The sequence below is a fragment of the Psammomys obesus genome, unplaced genomic scaffold (assembly GCF_907164565.1).
Source record: "Psammomys obesus unplaced genomic scaffold, mPsaObe1.curated_primary_1811, whole genome shotgun sequence".
NCBI classification, from domain to species: domain Eukaryota; kingdom Metazoa; phylum Chordata; class Mammalia; order Rodentia; family Muridae; genus Psammomys; species Psammomys obesus.
Window position 1 is genome coordinate 2,772,968 of NW_026589732.1, and position 19,803 is coordinate 2,792,770.

At 43.4% G+C, this 19,803-nt stretch overlaps 1 protein-coding gene across 1 annotated transcript in view; it reads left to right on the plus strand.

Moving 5' to 3' along the window:
- Anp32b (acidic nuclear phosphoprotein 32 family member B) overlaps positions 1-18,010 on the plus strand; it is a 19,638-nt gene extending 1,628 nt beyond the window's left edge. Inside the window, exons 2-7 of the mRNA XM_055605312.1 lie at positions 7,178-7,327; positions 9,958-10,080; positions 15,107-15,335; positions 15,699-15,823; positions 17,147-17,216; positions 17,573-18,010. Coding sequence (XP_055461287.1) covers positions 7,178-7,327; positions 9,958-10,080; positions 15,107-15,335; positions 15,699-15,823; positions 17,147-17,216; positions 17,573-17,640 — 765 coding nt within the window. The 3' untranslated portion in view covers positions 17,641-18,010. The remainder of the gene's footprint in view (positions 1-7,177; positions 7,328-9,957; positions 10,081-15,106; positions 15,336-15,698; positions 15,824-17,146; positions 17,217-17,572) is intronic.
- The last annotated feature ends 1,793 nt before the right edge of the window (positions 18,011-19,803 follow it).

Genomic DNA, 19,803 nt, shown 5'->3' on the forward strand with positions numbered 1-19,803 from the left:
CCGCGACGCCGCCCCTCGGGCGCCGCGGCGCGGGTGGCTGCGCGCCCGGGGCCCACGCTGGCGCCCGGGCCGGCGCGCGCAGGTGGCCGTGGCTGACAAGTTGGGAACTTGTGGCGGTGGCCCCGCGTGCCCGAGGCTTTGTGTTCCTCGCCCCAGGCCCCGAGGTCGGCCCCGCCGAAGCGTGGGGCGGTCCCTGAGGACCGATTGGGTGGTGTCCCTGTTCCCGGGCCCCTGAGGATATCCCCGGCACGTGTCCTTTCCATCCCTCAGTCAGACATTTTGTGCCCACCACGTGCTGGGAAATTGAGTTGTTGAACCATCTTCCTTTAACTTGAAAAGACCAGTAAATGCCTTGAGCCTTTCATTCCAGAGGGCCACGAAAATGAGTAGAGTACCAACTAAACCAAATTTAGGTAAAGTACCGTTTTCATCCTAAACCGTCTTGACAAAGTCAGGCCAGAGCCGTGGAACTAGAAGTGAGTTGGGGACTAACATTTAAAGCATCCAAAAGCAACAAGTGGTTGGTGGATACAGCATTCGGCAACCGTGGTCTCTTGAACCACTGATTTATTACAGTATGCCCGGGCCTGAGAAACCTGTATAAACAAGAGAATTCCCCTGCTCTCGTGGGCCTCAGTCTGGGGGCCATGATTCCTCCTTTTGTACCTGGGTGGGTTAGATGGCCGTTGGGAAAGTGTCTTTTTTGAGATAGCCACCAAGATTATGGGGTTACGTGTAAAGAGTTTGGAGGGGCATGTGCCGGAGATGATTTGTGGAGTGTTTTGTTTGAGACCCGGTCTCAGTAAGCAGGTGGTCTATGCTAGCATTTAACTCTGCTGGCTATTCCCTTGCTTTTGTCTCTTGGGTGCTGGTACCATCACATCCCACAATGCAGTAGATTTAGGGGTCTGAAAAGTGTTTTTGTACAAAGCGTCATAAGACAGATTAAAAGTTCCAAGATGCTGCCTTTTAAATGAGCTCATTCCTCTTGAGTGTGGTGGTGCAAGCCTTTTGATCCCAGCGCTCAGGAGGCAGAGGCAGGCAGATCTCATTGAAGCCAGTCCTGTCCTATGTAGTGAGTCCTTGCCAAAAAACAAAACCAGCACATTGTATACTGTAATATTCTAGAACATATGCACAAAACTGTGCTACTTAAAATTGTTAGGGAGAAAGGTTGACCCTTGGGACCATTACAGACTCACCATGGGAGTGTCAGAAAGATCCCAGTCCCCAGCTGAATGTACTCTTAAAAGTCAAGTGGTATCTTAACAGAAGAGGGTGAGTAGAGGTTTGATATATAATTCACTATTTTTCCCAAAGTCCAAACCAGATCTTGTAGAAGTGTGTTTTCATAGTGGGGGAAAAGGTATAAAATGACATTATACCAAAAAAGCAGTAAGGGCAAGAATAGAATTTGGGTTGTTGGAGATTGAACCAAGGGCATATGCTCTTGTCAATAACTTTCCAGTCTGATCCCCTATTAACTTTGTTCTGTGTAAAGTATGTACTGGATGGGTTTCTCGATGGTAGACCTGAATCAGGCCGTTGGTTCATTCCACCCTCCAAAATAGGAAAGAAATTGGTTTATTAATAGTTTCCAGGGTTGGGGATTTAGCTCAGTGGTAGAGCACTTGGGAAGCCCCTCAGCTGGCGGGGGGCGGTTAGTTTTCACAGAATAAATTGTACATCGCTAGAACATACTTTGTATGCCACAAAAGTTGCTGGCATGCAGTAGCAAACATGACTCAGGTGGGTGCATCTGCTGTGTTCCAGAGCTGGACTGGGTACCTGTTCTGATGTGAGGTTCTCAGCTTCCCACTGCAGCCACAGGCAGCTATCTTTCAAACCAGCTGTTTACAGCTGTATTCTGTTTGGATTTTGTTTGTTTTGCTTAACAGTTTTCATTCAGAGTTAGAGAAAACCGAGTAGCTTCTTACTGGAGTTTTGTTTTTAATTCTGTCGTGTCCCCCCCCCCCCTCCCGTGAAGCCTTGTTAGTTGTGTGCTTAACACTGCTTGTCAGTCTGTCTTTCGACCAGTTCGTTCCCTGGGGGAAACCGACTTCTTGTGTCTTCCTTTTTTGTTGTCCTGTTCTGCCCCCACCCCAACTTTTGGCATGTGTTGTTTAGTGTGCTATAATTCTGAGCTCTATGGGATATTCTAATTGGTTGCATAGCAACTAATTGGGCTTGTTTTCCTTCATACAATAATACATCTTTAAGGAAAATTAGATGCAGATAAGCCAGAAAACCGGTTGATATAAAGATATGTGACACTTAACCTTAGGTCTGTGTATTTTGGTGTGTGGTAAACAAAATTGCTTTTTTTTTTTTTTTTTTTCTTTTACTTGGATCATGTTGTAAGCATGTATTGTCTGTTTGCCTTAAAGAAGAGCCTCAGTGACTTTTCTCCATCTGTTACTTAATATTTTATATCAAATTGCATTTCAGAATTGTTCCCTTTGTCCACCCTTAGGACACCAGCACTTCCCACTTATGGGGTAGAGTGTCTCTCAACTTTGCTGCTACCACATTGAAGGACTGCCACTATGAGCCTGATGTACTCACTGAGGGGCAAATGAAAAGAATTTATCTTTGCCTTTTTAATACTTTATTTGTGTGTGTGCATGTGGAGGTCAGAAGACAACTTGTGGGAGTTTTTCTCTTCCCTGTGGGTCTCAGATAGTCAGGCTTGGCAACAAGCATTTTTACTGCTGAGCCCTATCATCCTGGCTGTCCTGGAACTTGCTGTGTAGACCAGCCTGTCCTTAAACTTTGACTCACCTGCTTCTGCTGGGTTCTGGGACTAAAGGTTTGTGCCGCCATGCCTGGCTTAATCTCATTTTTGTAGCTGGAGATGACCTTTAGCTCCCCGTATTCCTTTCTCCTCCCAAATTCTGGGGTCACAGGTCTGCTTTACCTGGGGTTTTCCGCATACTGAGCAAGCACTCCACTCAAGGAGCTCCTTTCCCAGCCCTGTCCTTTTTTTTTTTTTTTTTCCTCTTTGAGACAGGGTTTCTTCATTTAGCCCTGGCTCTCCTGGAACTCGGACTAGAGCTCCTGGCTCTCCTGCCTGTCAGGTGCTAGGGTTAAAGGTGTATGCCACCACGCCTGGCTAGTCTTGTCGTTTTATTGTGGTTTTGGAATTGAATCCTGGGCTCTCAGCATGCTGAGTTAGCAGTGCCACCCAGCTGTACCCCGCCCCCCATGCCCACTGTTAACACATCACAAGCATTCTTGTCTTTAGTCTTTGTTTTTGAAATTAAAAACTTAATGTGAGTCCCATTGTTAAGTTCCTGTGGGGATCAGAATTTTTACACTCCTGTGTGAGTCTGTTTTTGGGTATTTAGTATAGGGCAGGTTCTTTCATAAAACAAGTTAATACAGCACACTGCAGAGAGAAAAGCGGGCATGGCAGTATCTAACCATTGTTGCTTAAATGAACTGGACTTTCATAGCACAGGACTGTACCCCCAGCACTAGGCAGAAGGATTACCATAATGTGAAGACAGTGCTGTGGGGGCAGGAGGGTGCCGATGGTCTAGTATAGACTTTGAAAGTATTTTTATTGATGAAGATTTATTTATTTTATGTATGAGTGCTCTATCTGCACGTACACCTGCATGCCAGAAGAGGGCACCAGACCAGGAATTGAAATTGGGCCCTTTGGAAGAGCAGACAGTGATCTTCACTGCTGAGCCACCTCTTCAGCACCAGACTTTGGAAATCTTAAAGCCCACACTTCCTAATAGTGCTACTCCCTAGTGACCAAGCATTCAAATACATGAGCCTATGAAGGCCATTTTTATTCACATCACTATAATTCAAAATTATATTTAATTTCTTTGCCTTTCCCTTCTCCTGGGACAAATATGTAATTGGGAAAGATTGCTCAACCCTGACTTTATGTAAAATTGGTCATTTCCCAATGAAGGAAATGAACTGAGGAAAGGTTAGAGAGGAAGAAAGGGAAAACTTAGTGAAAACGCAGTGCTGAATTTGGCATCACTCATAACTAGAAAACGCAGTGCAAGAGTTTAACGGAAAGCTGGTGGAGCACATCTTTAATCCCAGAACTGAGAAGGGCAGAGGCAGGTGAATCTCTGGGTCCTAGACCAGCCAGGGCTGCACAGTGAGACTGTCCTAAAAATAATAAACAGCAAGTGTCCCATACCCCCCTGCTGTCAAAACTAGCTGAGGATGACCTTGAGCTCTGAGGTACTATACCAGTAGGTTTTAGTTCTTAAACATTTGCTTTATTTACAGTTGAGGAAAAAAGCAAGTTCCATTGGAGAATGACTAATAAGAGTAAATTTGATCATAAAATTAAACTTTCCCCTTTCATGCAGGGAGGCAGAGGCAGGCAGATCTCTGGGTTCCAGGACAGGAAACCTGTCCTGGAAAAAAAAAAAAAAAAAAAAAAAAAACAACAACAAAAATTAAACTTTTTCCTCTTTGAGCAGGTTACCTTGCTGTGTCTTGCCCCAGTTTGTATGTACAGATGTACAGATACTGGGTCAGCATTATCTTCTTGGATGTTTTGTTTGTATTCTTTGTTTGAGACTCAGTCTAACTATGCAGCCCTAGCTGTCCAGGAACTCAGAGCAAACATTGGGATTAACTAGTCTAAGTCTCCATGACTAGCTGCTTATGACAACTTATTATTTTTATTTGTATGTATCTGCATGCCTGGCACATGTATGCCTGGCCAAGAAGAGGGTGTCAGATCCCCTGGAGTTAGTTGTGAGTTACCTGATGTAGGCACTGGAAGCTGAACTCAGGTCCTCTGGAGGAGCAGCAGGTGCTCTTAAACTCTGAGCCATGGCCCCAGGCACATAGTCTTTGTTTTCTTCAAGACCGTTTCATGAACTGAGGTTACCTAGAACACCTGTGCTGTCCAGGTTGAGCTCAAACTCCTGCCTCCCCCACATTTGTACCTGTGTGCTAAGAAGACTGACATGTAGAGCCACCGTGGCTGGCTCCCCATTCTGAGGTGATTGTGAACCTGTAGTCCTACTGCCTGAGCCTCCCGAAAAACCCCCATGACAGGCTTGCACCACCAGGTCAGGCTCTGCTTGAAATTTACAGACTTGGGCAGCCAGCCAGTGGCACTTGGAGACCTTTCTCTGAGCAAGCCCCTAAGGGCTGGCCAGGTGTGGCAACTCCAACCAACCATCTGGGCTTATTCTTCAGTTGCATATCCTGTGGTACCTTGGAGCTCTTCTCCACAGTGAGGCAGACACTTGTTTACATTCTCTGATTTTGGAAAAGTTGGGACCTGTCTTTTCTTAGCCATACTACCCCTACTTAAAATTAAAGTATTTTCGTGGAGACTGCCTTGTGTTTGTTGTTCAGAAGATACACCGTGACCATGCAACATTTAATGAGGTCTGGCTTAGAGTTCAGAGCTTAGCCAATTATCCTCATGGCAAAAATCATTTCAGCCTGCAGGCAGACCTGGTGCTGAAGAAGGAGCTGAGAGTTCTACATATTGATCCCCAGGCAGCAGGAAGTGATTGATTGAGACACTGGCCAGGCTTGAACATCTGAGACCTCAAAGTCCGCCTCAAAATGACACACTTTTCTCCAACAAGGCCACACCTCCTTATTAATAGTGCCACTCCCTTGGGCCACGCATTTAAACACATGAGTCTATGGGGGCCAAACTTACTGTTCAAACCACCACAGTGTTTCCTTCTGGTCTTCCACTTTAAAGCTTAGTCTACACCTGTCTTATCCTGGTATCCCCAGAGAGAAAGTGAAAGATTTGTTCTACCTTCCCCAAGAAGTTCAGTATCATCCCAGCCCCAGTTTTGTTCTAAATAAAATATATATATAATTGTGTGTGTATAATGTGCAAGGGTCATGCATGGCCACAGTGTGCATGTGCAGGTCAGAGATTGACGGTGTGGTCAGCTCTCTGCTAGTTTTTATGTGACAGGGATTGAACCCACATCTTCAGGCTTACACAGCAGTGCTTCCCTGCAGAACAGTCTCACTAGTTTTTTGCCATGACAGATGGCTTGTTGTAGTCCTGTCTTACCTTCCAGGTGATATCACATGTCCTGTTGTATCCCAGGTCATCTTGTTTGTATTACATGTGAAGGTTTGCTTTGTCTTTAAGTCTGGTCTGGGACTGACTCCATTTAGTTCAGGCTGCCCTTTAACTTTCAGTCCTCAGCCTCCCAAGTGTTGGGATTACAGCTGTGTCTCACCATACCCACCTTATTTTATGATTTTCCAGGTTTAAAATGAAGTATTTGGCCTGGTGATGGTGGCACATGCCTTAAGTTCCAGCACTTGGGAGGTAGAGGCAGTCAGATCTAGTCGGAAGGCAGCTGTCTGCATATCAAATTCTAGGTCAACCAGGGCTACATAGTGAGACCCTGTGTAAAACAAAACGGAAAAAAAAAATCCAAAATTGGAAAGTGTGCATGTGTAAAAATCCTTACCCAGGATTTATTTTTGACTTTTATTTCTTTGAAAATGGCAAGGAAAAGCCAGGCAGGGTGGTGTGCTCATTTAATCCTAGCACTTAGGCAGAGGGAAATCTGTGAGTTCTGGACCAGCCTGGTTCACATAGTGAGATCCAGGATAGCCAGGGCTTTGTAGAGAAACTCTGTCTCAAAAAATAACACAGAACAAAAAATAGTAGGGAAACTATTCAAAAGCTGGGTGATGGTATCATCAGTTACACTGCTTCGAGCAGCAGGCTCCTTGAGTTCAAGTGCTCAAGTGTCATGGTGATCTTGATAGGAGAAGAAGAAATTCGTGTCCCTTTGGGCATAGCCTTCCTGGGCTTTAAGAGAGAGACCTGAAAGGGCTGTTTCTCTCTGCACTTAAATTAGACAAAGCACCTTCAAGACACAGCTTATAGAAAGAACAGGGACATACAGTTCCCTGAGAACCGTGTTGCTTTTTTGTGGGATGTGGAGTATAAACTGGATATATATATATATACTTTTTAGATGAATTATCAGTGGTCTTTGGGTCTTAATATTTTGCTGCTGCTACAAGGCTAATCACAGGTTTTTGTTTCTTTGTGGCTCATCTTACCCTAAAGGCCATCCTTGAATGTGGGTGTTGATGGGTTGTGTTTTCAATTTTTGCTTTTTTATTGTTACTCTTGTTTCCTGTTACGTTTTAAGAAACTTACTCCCTTTTTTGTTTGTACCCACAGGTTCGAGAACTTGTCTTGGACAATTGCAAAGCAATTGATGGAAAAATTGAGGGGTTAACAGATGAATTTGTGAACTTAGAGTTCCTCAGTTTAATAAGTGTAGGCTTATTTTCAGTTTCAGATCTCCCCAAGCTACCTAAGTTGAAAAAGGTGAGTATTGTCTAATTTTTTAAGTAAAGGGGAACCATTGAGAAGGAGAGTGTCGAGTTTTTGTCTTTGTGGCACGAGCACGCGTACTTTATTGGGCCGTGACTACCTTCCCCTCTGAGATGGTTCAGCCTCATCACCGTAGTGGTTATACTTGACCTGCAAAGTTGCCCAATGCTTTGGAAGTAATACCTGCTGGATTATGAGGGATAGTTGCTTTAGAAATAGTTGGTTAATTGTGAAAAGTTTTATTTCATTTGGTTAGCTAGGTTTTGTTCTTAGGCTCTGGCTCAGGAGTCAGAAGAACCTCTGGCTTTCCATGCTTTGGCTCATATGTTGATGAAAAGGATAGTGAAGACTGTCTTACCTGTGCAGGGGTCTTCCTGTGTTTGTGTGGTGCCCTCCAAGGCATCGTGTAACTAGAGAGCTTGAAATGTGTTGTGATTAGAAAAGCCCTGTATAACAAAGCCTGCTGTGGGGCAGACCATGTGTGTATGCCTGTAATCCCGCTCTCAGGAGGAGAAACCAGTGAAGGACTGTGGGTTCTACCATGCAGAGGTACTGCCTTCTATGTCTGTATTCCCTCTTCCCCCCCCCCCCCCACCAATTTATAAAAAAAGCCAACCCTGCTGCATTTTTCTCTGGTCTTGGCCCCCTGTTAGTAGTTAACTTTCTTGGAGTCACCCTCTCTTACTCTAGTTTCTCCCAGAAAGGGCAGAATACTTAAGGGTTTCATCTTGTCTCTGTATTTATCAAGGAAGTGGAAGAAGCTTTGCTCCTGGGGACTGTTTATTGATAGGTGTAGCCACAGGCCTAATATTATTAGGGCCAAATAAGGATCCTTTGCATTATTGAGGAAAAGGAGGTGTCCTTGAAACCACCTTGGTCACCAGGCACACATTTGGTGCACAGACATACTGCAGACAAAAGCACTTACATAAAATCTAAAGAATTAAGTTATATGTGTGTGCCATCAGTGGAAAGATTGATGCTGCTCAGCCATATAAGGATTTTGGCATCTGTTTAGCTAAATTTGATTCATAAGTTTGTGTCTTGTTCTTACTATCGTAGTAAATTAAGAGGTGCTCATCTGGACTCGGCCTGAGGGTGCAGTGGTGCACCTGCTCTCGGGTGTGGAACGTTGCGGTGTGTGCAGTTCGGGGCGAGACACAAATGCCAGTACTGTACTAAATTCTTCTGTTCAGTGCATCTGGGCTCCAGTCCTTGAGACTGGGCTGTATAGGTTCAGAGTGGTCTTATCTCTCTGTAGAAAGATGTGGTAGTCTAGCTACATGGTCTAAACAGAGAAGGATGGTTTCTGTTATTATGTTTTCCAAAGTCCATGACCCTTTATAGACAGACCAGCAGGGCTTTTTTCTTTCTAAGATTGACTTGTAGCGGGTGGGGCATAAACAACAGTATTTTACCTGTGGGTTAAAGAAGCACTGAGATTTTGTTCTCTCCTGTGTCAAGAAGACTCAAAACTAAGGTCACTAGGTTTCCGGCAGATGCCTTTATTTTACAGAACCATCTCTTACCTGCCCTACTAGACTGACATTCTAAATGTTGTGGGCCATTGCTATGTCAAGAGTATTTTATCATGCATGAAGCCAGTACTGTTTGTTTGGTTTTCCCTCTTTGTTGTTTGATTTTTTGGGTGTTTTGTATTGGGGATTCATAGGTCTTGTGAATCCTAGGCAAGCACTTACCACTCTTTTGTATCCTTTTTAAACTTTGAGACAAGGTCTCCCTAAATTACATAGTGTAGCAAGCTGCCTTAGCCTCCTGGGTAGGTACATTCCAAGCCTTTGTCACCACCAGCCATGTTTCCATCCTTAGCATACTAGACATGTATATGTAGCACAGTGGGTAGAACAGGAGCCCACTCAAGTGTGTGGAGTAAGCACAGGCTCTCCACATATGGCTTTGGTCATGGACTGGTCACTTTTGAAAAAATATTTATTATATATACAATGTTCTGCCTGCATGTACACCTGCAGGCCAGAAGAGGGCACTAGATCTCATTATAGATGGTTGTGAGCCACCATGTCCTTGCTGGGAATTGAACTCAGGACCTCTGGAAGAGCAGCCAATCCTCTTAACCTCTGAGCCAGTTCTCCAGCCCCCAACAACCCCCCAAAAACCTTACCACCTTCTGGCATGCTTGCCCAACTCATCCCAAATGTTTCTGGTATTTATAAACTGCTTAATTTGGATTTAATCAAAATAGTGTTTATATAACCTAACAAATGGGGCTTTCTATGGAGGGGTTTTACACATGCTATGTGTGTAGAAATCAGAGAACAGCCTAAGGGAGTCCATACTCTCCACTGAGTGGGTCCCAGGGTTAAACTTGATCTGTCAGCCTTGGCAGCAAGTGTCTTTACCTGAGGAGTCACCACCCCTTGCAGAGTTTTGTATGCTTTTGTTTGCTTTTATTAGGAGACAGGGTCTCATTCTGTAGCCCAGGCTAGCCTGGAACTCTGGCTCTTCCTGCCTTCTACTGAGTCATGGGCCTTTAGGTGTTTGCAACAAACAGTTATCTGCCTGATTCTTTGATCATTATTAAGTATTTGCTTTTTAGCTCAACTCGGGAGTGTGTGATTTCTCTGCTTGTACATGTTTCCTTGTAGCTTGAGCTCAGCGACAATAGAATCTTCGGAGGTCTGGACAGACTAGCAGAGGAACTTCCAAGCCTCACACATCTGAACCTAAGTGGAAATAAGCTGAAAGATATCAGCACCTTGGAACCTTTGGTGAGTGCTTGAGAATTTAGAGAATGGGTTGTTATCATTTTCATTTTCATATTTCTAGTGGGAGAAATGATTAAGAAGAATAATTGGCTAAAAATGTGCTGGCATTCTACTCTTCATAGAGTGGCTTTTAAAGGTTATAATCTCTAGATGTATTCCTGGGGCTTTGCTCTCCTGATGAAACTGTGATGGTATGCAATGGAGAATTTTTTTATGTTTCATTTTTTTTTTGTTTTGTTTTTAAAAAACATAGTTATAATAGCCTTGACCATGTCTCCTAATTTTTCCCACTAGACTGGTCAAGCTAACTGTACCTGGACAAAAAAGTCTGCCCTGGGTGGGATTTCAGAGCTGTAGAATAGTCAAGGGCAGCCCTGATAGTTTTGGGTCTGTGATCTTAGATTTACCTGTATCGCTGTTTTAGGTGGAAAGAGATCTTCCTCAATCTTATAGTAGGGTAGGTTAAAGAGAGCAGATTGTACATGTGTGGGCCATAAGCAAACAGCAGAGGACGCTGTTCCCTGCCTTACTCGAGAGCTCAGAGGACAGTTGGGAAGTAGGTTTACCTTGTGGAAGTTCTGGAAGCAGGGCTAATGCAGGAGAGAGTCTGCCCCACAGGCAGAACTGTGAGGGAGTTAGCAGCCATCATAGAAGATGGAAAATCAAAGGCTCTATGTCACTGGAAGAACACTTTGTTGGGGCTTGTGGTTTTGGTTCAGTTGGCAGAATGTTTGCTCAGAATGCTTGAAGCCCTGGGTTCCATAAGTCATATATTGGCAAACACCTCTCATCACTGGAGAATCAAAAGTTCAAGGTCATCTACCATGTTTAGCAAGTTTGAGACCAGTCTGGGCCTGGATTATATAAAACCCTCTCAATCAAAAAAAGAAAAGGAAGGAAGGGAGGGAGGGAGGGAGGAAGGAGAAAGAAAGAAAGGAAGGAAGGAAGGAAGGAAGGAAGGAAGAAAGAAAGGCAGACTAACAAAACCCTGCTGTTGATACTCTGGAGAAAGACAGCAATGATGTCCTGGTAGAATTCCCCCCCCCCCATGTTGAAGCAGTTTTTAATTATCTTGCTAAGCCCCTTTATGTATTTGTTAATGTTTGAGCTTTTATTTGTCGTAGATGTTGAACTTTTTTATTACCTTTCTTCTGCAGATCTTGCGTTTTTTCTGCTATACATTGCCACATGCTCACATTCCCTCACTTTTGCTAGTTTTGTTGTTTTCTATGTAGAGCAGCTGAGTTAAAGATACATGCATTGTATCATGCTGTATCCAGGGACATTTAATATTTGTTCATTGTAGGCTTGTAACCCAGAGAATTAAGAATGGCTGTTCTGTTTAGAGAGGAAACTGAGTGTGGAGAGCTTAAATAATTGTTTGGAATTAATAGCAGGATTGGGATCAAATCCAAATTCACTTAATTTTCCATTGCCATTGGGACCTGTTTTCCTTCTCATGTAAATAGATTCTATACCTAAATTTCAGTAAGATGGAATTCCCATAGGAATACTCACACTAACAGTCCCCTGTGGTCTGTGCCAAGCCTGTTTATTGTTTGGTGGCAGATCTCTTAATTCTGGGTCTACTCTCAGCTGAGGAATAGCATGCCCTACACAGTAGTGTGTGTGCATGCATGCCTGCTTTAAGCCGGAGCATTGAGTATCTTTCCTTGCTGGATAACCAGCTGTTCTGATTTTCTCAGAGACCTGACTCCTCTGGGAAGCTTGTGTTGGTGTTCTAGCATTGAAGCAGAACACAGACAGAGACTGTGCAGGCATTGTTGGCTTGAGTGCTCCTGATCTGGATTGTAAAGGATCAGGGTCCCACGACAGTGAAGGTGGAGAAGTAGCTATGCATGTGCCTCTGTTTTGGGTGCTTTATACATAGTTCCTATAGTAGCTGCTGAAACAGTCTCCCTATAAAGTGGATAGAAGCAGTACGCTCCTTGTTTACGTTATGCTGAGGAAGCTAAGGCTTAGGGGATACTGACAGCAGGTGGCAGAGCTACCATGCTCTATACACACTAGGCTGCTTATAAAAGTCTGAGACTGGGGAGTGGAGACACATGTGTGAGAATGTCTTGAATTCAAGACCAACCTGGTCACAGAGCTAGTTCCAGGATAGCCAGGGATACACAGGAAAATCCTGTCTTAACTCCTCCACCCCAAAAAACAAAAAAGAAAAAAAAATCCTGAGCTAGGTTGGACTCCTGGTTTTCAGTGTGAATAAAGAAAAACTGTAGGAATGGTGAAGCGGGGAGACTTCTGAATGTTGTATGTAGAATGGGGAAAGCACCATCTTCATCCTCATCACCACACATTGTAAACACTGCGTTGAGCCCAGTTTTGACAGTCAATGCAATGATTGTGAATGCCTCTGCTTGCTACAGGGACATTAACGAGAGACAAAGAAGGCATCAGTTCAAACTTCCTGGGACACCTTTTTTAAGAGACCTGGGCCATCCAAACCATCCCCCAAAGCCCTTCTAAATTCTAAGAAGGCAAGCAAAATTATTGTTAATAAAATGTTTAATGTTTATTATGGCTATCCTATTAGATTAGGTCACGTTTCCGTTAAGTTTTTAGCAGCGTTTACATATTACATGGGGATCCTGTATATTTTGAGCCTGTTGGGCTGTAAGTACAATTTTGCTGCTTTGAAACAATTGCAGAGTACTGTACTTATGTGGGATTTGTTATTTGTCAACTTGCTTATATTCCATTTTCTAGCGTACTGTTTGGCATATCCAAATTATTTGATAATGGTGCTTTGTCAAGAAATAGGCAAATACCTAAAATACTTGCAGCTCAGAAATGGGACAGCCTCAATGGCCCTGTACAGTGGATTAATCAGTGGCCCAGTCCATTAAGTAAATAACTTTTAGGCAATGTAAGGATGATGGTATATGCTGTCTTGAAAGCTACCTGACAGGCCAGAGCAGAAGAACTGAGTCAAAGGCTACGTGGTGAGACATATGCTTCAGAAAAGGGTGGAGAAGCACATTAGAATAACCCTTCCTAGGTAGCTGCCTAAATTTATTTTCTGGTGTGTATTACTGGGTGTGGAGTTGGCTCTTACTACAGCCAGGTACAGTACAGGACTCTTAGATCTTGAGATGGGATGGAGGGAGCCCATCAGAAGTTTGGGCCAGCTTAGGCAACATAGAAAGGCCCTCTGTCTCCGAAAAGACAGCTAATCAACAACCCATGTTGATTATTTAGAATGGTATTACAACATTTTTTTCTTCTTTGACAAGACATTATACCTGGGTTTCTGAGGTCAGAGCCCGCCCAGTAGGAAACCTAATCTACAAATTAGTTGCCTATTAGAAAATCAGCCAATCCTACACCTTGCAGGGTTGGGCCTGCCGTCTTGAGACACCAGGGAGCTGGCCTAGGTAGCACATTATTTGATGGACAGTTCTTAAATGATGGAATATTATGTTTAATGGGTGGGAGGTGGGATGAACATCTGCCTATGATCCTGCTGCTGGGTCTTCCCTGGTTTTATGTTCTGGAGATTGCTCTGAAAGTAAAACCTAATGTGAGCTTTTTCTTGATAAGGGGATGAAGATTCTTCTGTAAGGGTCAGCAGCCCTTTCCCTGAAGGGTCAGATAATAAAAACGTGAAACGTTATGGGCCATAGTCTAGATCACAGCTGCTCAACTGTCTGTATAGTCTAGAAGGAGGTATATCTGTTGATGAGCAGATGAATGCCATGTGCAAGTAAAGCTTCATTTTAGCTGGGCGTGGAGGTGCATGTATTTATTCCTAGCGCTTGGGAGGCAGAGGAACTCTAGGAGGTTTTTTTTTGTTGTTTTGTTTTGTTAGTGTTATTGTAAATAACAATAACGAAAACTTTAAGAAAAGAGCTAGTGAGCTATTTTAGCTAGTGCACTGGTTTGCTGTCACATTCTGGAATTTTTTTTATTAATTTATTTTTATGTTTATATACATTGTTGTTTTGATTCCATGTAAGTCTGTGTGAGGGTATCAGATCCCATAGAACAGGAGTTTCAGATAGTTGTGAGCTGCCATGTGGGTGCTGGGAATTGAACCTGGGTCCACTGCAAGACCAGTCAGTGCTCTTAACTGCTGAGCCTTTTCTCCAGCCCCACATTCTGGAATTTTAAAGCCAACTTGCAAAGCAGAGAATTACAAAGACATCTTCAGTTCTGAAAGCAAAGTTTTATTGCATCTGTATTTCTTCTGGGTAATGAGAATGTGTTTAGTGACTTTGCAAATGAAGCATCACTGTTGGGTTTGTTAGACCTTGTCATCCACAGCTTTTTCAGTGAGTGGGGTCTCATGTAGTTGACGATGACCTTGACCTTCTGATCATCTAGCCTCCTGCATACTGAAAGGCCACATGTGGTAATATGGTATTGGGGATTAAATGCATGGCTCTGGGCAAGCACTCTACCAAATGAGCTACATCTCTGCCCCCATATTGACTGTTTTGTTTAGTTTTGAGAGCACCAAACTTTATTGTGGTTTTAGAATTATTAGAAAGGGTGGTAAGGGTGTACACTTGACTCTGGGCTCCTCGTGCTATTCTAGAAGGCAGCAGGCTGTATATAATACCTTTACTCTAGAGAAGTCTGGTAATGTTAACCTTTTCCAGAGATTTTAAAAAAAGAACCAAAGGAGTGAGGTTTCTCTGTTCTGAAATCTAAGCTCTTGTGTACCTGTCTGCCTGCCCTGGCACACCTCGTGCTAGGTTTCACTCCCACCTTCCAGGGCTCCTGTGGGCGGGCCCTGTGTGCATTTCATTTCAGCTGGGCCACACTTAGACTACCAGGAGAAGACAGTTCCCTACGGGGCCCAGAGCAGGAGGGGACTAGTGGTTATACCTAGTTGGCTGTTAGTTAGGAAGGCAACATAAAACTTCTCAATGTTTTTCTAAGTACAGGGATGAAAGGCTAGCGGCTAATTAATAGGAAGCCTAGAGTTTTACATCTTGAAAATGGTTTGGTGACATGCTCCTTTGATTTAGGAATCGTGGTTTTTGGTTCTTTCCTTTAGAAAAAGTTGGATTGTCTGAAAAGCCTGGATCTGTTTGGCTGTGAGGTCACTAACCTCAATGATTACCGAGAGAGTGTCTTCAAGCTCCTGCCCCAGCTGTCGTATCTGGATGGCTATGACCGAGAGGACCAGGAAGCCCCCGACTCAGATGTGGAGGTGGATGGTGTAGAGGAAGCCCCTGACTCAGATGCGGAGGTGGATGGTGTGGACAAAGAGGAAGAAGATGAAGGTGGGTAGACTGGACATCTTATGACCTCACTTCTGCTCTTCTACATTCCTGGTTGGGTGCCTCTGATAGATACTTGGGATTAAGGACTGGTAGAAGGAGGGCAGTTGTTAAGTCTTCACCAGCTTGTTGTAGCCTACGTTTGGGCTCTTCCACCTTTTAGGTAGACCCTGAAAGGTGTCATCAAGGTCTTTCTTGCCTTCCTTCTGGTTTTTTGAGACAGGGTTTCTCTGTATTCCAGGCTGTCCTGAAACTCACTCTGTACATCAGGCTGAGCTTGAGCTCAGATCCACCTGCCTCTGCCTCCCAAGTGCTGGGATTAAAGGTGTACCCAGCCATATTGATTCCTTTTTTATACTTTTTCAGAAGGAGACGAGGAAGAGGAAGAAGAAGATGAGGATGGTGAGGAAGAAGAGGATGATGATGAAGAGGATGAAGATGAAGACGAAGATGTAGAAGGAGAAGAGGATGAGGATGAAGTCAGTGGGGAGGTGAATACAGATGTTTTCTTCCCTTTTGTTAGGGTAAAGGCAAAAATACCTGTGGGTTAGGAAGGAAGCAAAGGCTGAGTGGCAGCTTTCTTCTTGAAATAAGGGATATGCTTGCTGAGTGCTCTCTAAAGAAGGGATGTATTCAAAATATTGAGACCCTGCAGAGTTGTGGTAGTTCAAAGTCAAACTCCACCTCGAAAGGGCAGCTGGCTAATGTTTATATCAGAAAGAGAGGATGCCTATAATCCCAGAACAGAGAGGCAAAAGCAGGAAAATCACCAGTTCAAGACTAGCTTGGAGATAAGCATGGTGGTGCATACCTTTAATCCCAGCACTCAGGGAGGCAGAGGCAGGTGGATCCCTGTGATTTCAAGGCCAGCCTGGTCTTCAAAGCCAGGACAGCCAAGGCTACACAGAGAAACCCTGTGTCAAAAAACCAGGAAAGAAAGACAGACATACTGGGTTAAATATGACTCTGGCTTCAAAATTGTGTGCACACGGTCCCAGGTTACACCCAAACCCCACATACAAAGTATATGGTGACAGAGAAACCTGCTCAAACCAACACTGAAAGGCAAGATTATAAAAACACCGAATTTTCCCTTTTTTAGAAACCAGAGCCTTGCAAGCATTCTGTCCTGGACACTCCTTTAAAGATTTGTTTTTGTGTGTATACATATGTGTGTATTCATGCATGTGGTATGTATGTATAACTATATACACATGCACCACATGAATGTCTGGTACTTGGTGAAGTCAGAAGAGGGCATTGGATTCTCTAGGACTGGAGTTGCAGACAATTGTGAGCTGCTGAGCCATCTCTCCAGCACTCCTTTTCCTTTTTTTAGCTCATTAAAGAAAATCAGCCAGCATCTCTGTACAGTAAAGTATGTATGTGCAGATAACACAGTTTTCTCCCTAATGTGTTGCTATAACTATTTGAAAATATATTTCGCTTTGCATTTTTGTTATTTTTATGAGGGATTGGCGATCAGGGGCTTATGTGTAACCTAGGCTAGCATTGAATTATTGATCCTCCTGCCTCCATACCCACTTGATGGAATTATAGAGCCATCGAGCCTGGTTTTCTTTGGTCAATTAATTAATTGTGTGTGTGTGTTCACATCTATACTACAGCTTGCATGGAGACATGGGACGACTTTTGGGAGTTCTCTTCCTTTGATTCTCCCCTTTGATCTCTGTGGGTTCCAGTGAGCCACCTTAGCTTACAGGGGTTTGAAGCCCATATTTGCTGGTTGAGCCATCTTGCTAGCCCATGTGTCTTAGCAGAATCTAATAATGTTGTCATTCTCTGTTGTTTAGGAAGAAGAATTTGGACATGATGGAGAAGTTGATGAAGATGAAGAAGATGAGGATGAAGATGAGGATGAAGGTTGGTCTCTTAAGTGAGGAAATAGGCTTCATGGAGCTTAAGTGGTTTGCCTAGGGTCACTTGTGAATGAGTGGCTTAGCAATAGGCTGGTTAAGTAGAGTTGTTGATGTATTTTCATAAAACTTATGGGGGGAAAAAAGGATTTGGAGGAGAAACTTGGGAGAAAAACTTCAATTAAGCTGTGCCAGTTGAGGTGCTACTGTACAGCTTTTGCCTGCCTGGCCTTGGTGACCTATTTATTTAGTAAAATATGCATCTTTGATAACTCCCAACCACCAAAAAGTTTTGTTTCCATTAGCAGTATTTAGGCATATTGCCTTTTCATGGTCTCACGGTTTTTTGTTTTTTAACTGCAGAGGAGGAGGAAAGTGGGAAAGGTGAAAAGAGAAAGAGAGAAACAGATGATGAAGGAGAAGATGATTAAGACCCGAAACAATCTGCAGGAAACAGAACTGTTGAGTATTGGTTGGACTGCTCATGGATTTGGTAGTGTTTTAAAAAAGGTAGCTGTGATACAAGCCCCAGGACACCCCCACCCAAAGAGCCAAAGAATAGTTCCCGCGACATTCCGCCTTCCTCCGTTTAGCCCCTTGGTAATCCACCACCAAGCCTGGGGACTTCACCCCAACAAAATTGTAAACGTTGTTAGGTTTTCGTGTAAGACTCTTGCTGTATCGTGACAGCTGTGATTGGTGAGTTGACCGTCCTGGCTGCCAGTTACACTGCGATTGTAACAACATTTTTACTTTCTGTACAACAAGGAAAAGCTTTGTAAATAAAATCTTAACATTTTGGGTCTGTTTCTCATGCTTTTCTTTTTTCTTTTTTCTTTTTCTTTTTTAAAGACATTAGGACATTTTATGTGATGACTGCCAAAATCGTATTTTCTAAGACTTAAGTAAAATAAATGCATTACTCTTTGGTAAAGCCTAGTTGTACTCTTCCATTTCTAAGTTAGGCTCTTAACTGTAGTTTGTGCTGTTTTTGTAGAACTGGGTTTTGGGGGTTTTTGGTCTATTAGTGGTGAGGAAATACTCAATCTTTGACCATCATTCTTAGAATCCTCACTGTTAGTGTCCAGAGAGTAAGTGGGCTACTTTAAAATGGTTGCTATCTGTAGTAGTGGCGGAGCACTTGCCTAGCATTTACAAGGGCCTGAGTTAGAGCCCTAGCCCAGAAAATAGCAGTCCTGCAATCAGATAACCTGGAGCCTCACACACCAGTACATGTGTCAAGGGGAAAGGCCTTAACTGTTTGTTGACTTCTGGATCCCTTTTAGTCTGAATTGAAGCGCTAAGATCAGGTGACTTGAGAAGCTTCAGTCAGCATGGGTGGCCTGTGATCCCATGGACAGGAATTGGACTTCAGGCCAAGACTAGAGTATATGACTGACAGGCATCTAAGCGGGAATGAGGACAAAAGAAAAGCCTCACCAAGGGGTGGGCAGGTCCTGAGCTCAGCTTGGTTCACTGTGAAGGTAGGGATATTCCTGTTGTTTTTTTGTTGTTTTTGTTTTTTGTTTTTTTGTTTTTTTGCTTATTTGTTTTTGTTTGTTTTTTTTGTTAAGTTTTCTGCAGTGTGTGTCCTGCAGATTGGAATAGTGGATGGTTTGGCCTGTGTCATATGAAGTCAATATGGAAAATAAGAACCTGGTTTATAATTTAAGAAAAGCTGAGAAGCCAGTGTCAATGGAGCTTTTAAATTAGATATTTATAAATCCACGTCTTATAATTTAAGGTGTTTTTATCTTTTGCAAAGGAAATTAAGAAAACTGAGTTGAATTCTGGTTGCATCTATATCATTCTTCTCTGCCACAAAACCTTATTTTCCATATAACCTTCAGTATATTTTTTCAGTGGTTTCTTCTGCAGCCTAGATGTCTTTTTTTGCAGTAGTTAGGAACACTTAACTGCCAATCGTGGGGCAGTAAGTTTTGGGATTCTTACGCCCACATAACAAGCTCAGGATTTCTGCAAAGTGCCTGTAACTCCAGTCCAAGGCATTGGATGCTGCCTCTGGCCTCCATGTTCACAAGCTCCCCTCTCCCCACCTCCATATGTACATACACCTAGACACATTTTTACTATAATCTTGTCAAATACCAAAAACAGTAACTTTAGATGCTTGTTTTATAAGTTGGTAGACCTTCCCAGCATCCTGGGATATGCCAGGTTCTTTAGCTGGGTAGGAAGACAGCTTACAGAGGAGAGCTGTTCCGTAGTACCCACAGCAGTAATCAGTAAGAAAGATGACAGTGCTGAGAGAAGTCTGAGCAGATTGGGCCAATTAGAGCGGTTGGATGGTTGCGCTGGAGCCGCAATTCAGATCCTTTTGTTACTTTGCTGGCCAAGGCTTCCAGCATTTACTGTGGTGTTAGCTTCAGTCTGTATGTGGCCATTCAGATACTTGGGTAATCCTTAAGCCAGGGTTTTTTCTGTCTTGATTTTCTTTTAAAACTAGGTTTACCAGAATTCTCTGATATCCTGTCTTTGGAATGGGACTTAAGACACCCTTGGCTGAAGAATGTTAGTTCTAGGAAGCAAGTTTTGTGGTGATACAGTCATGTATTACGGAGTACACGAAGGAC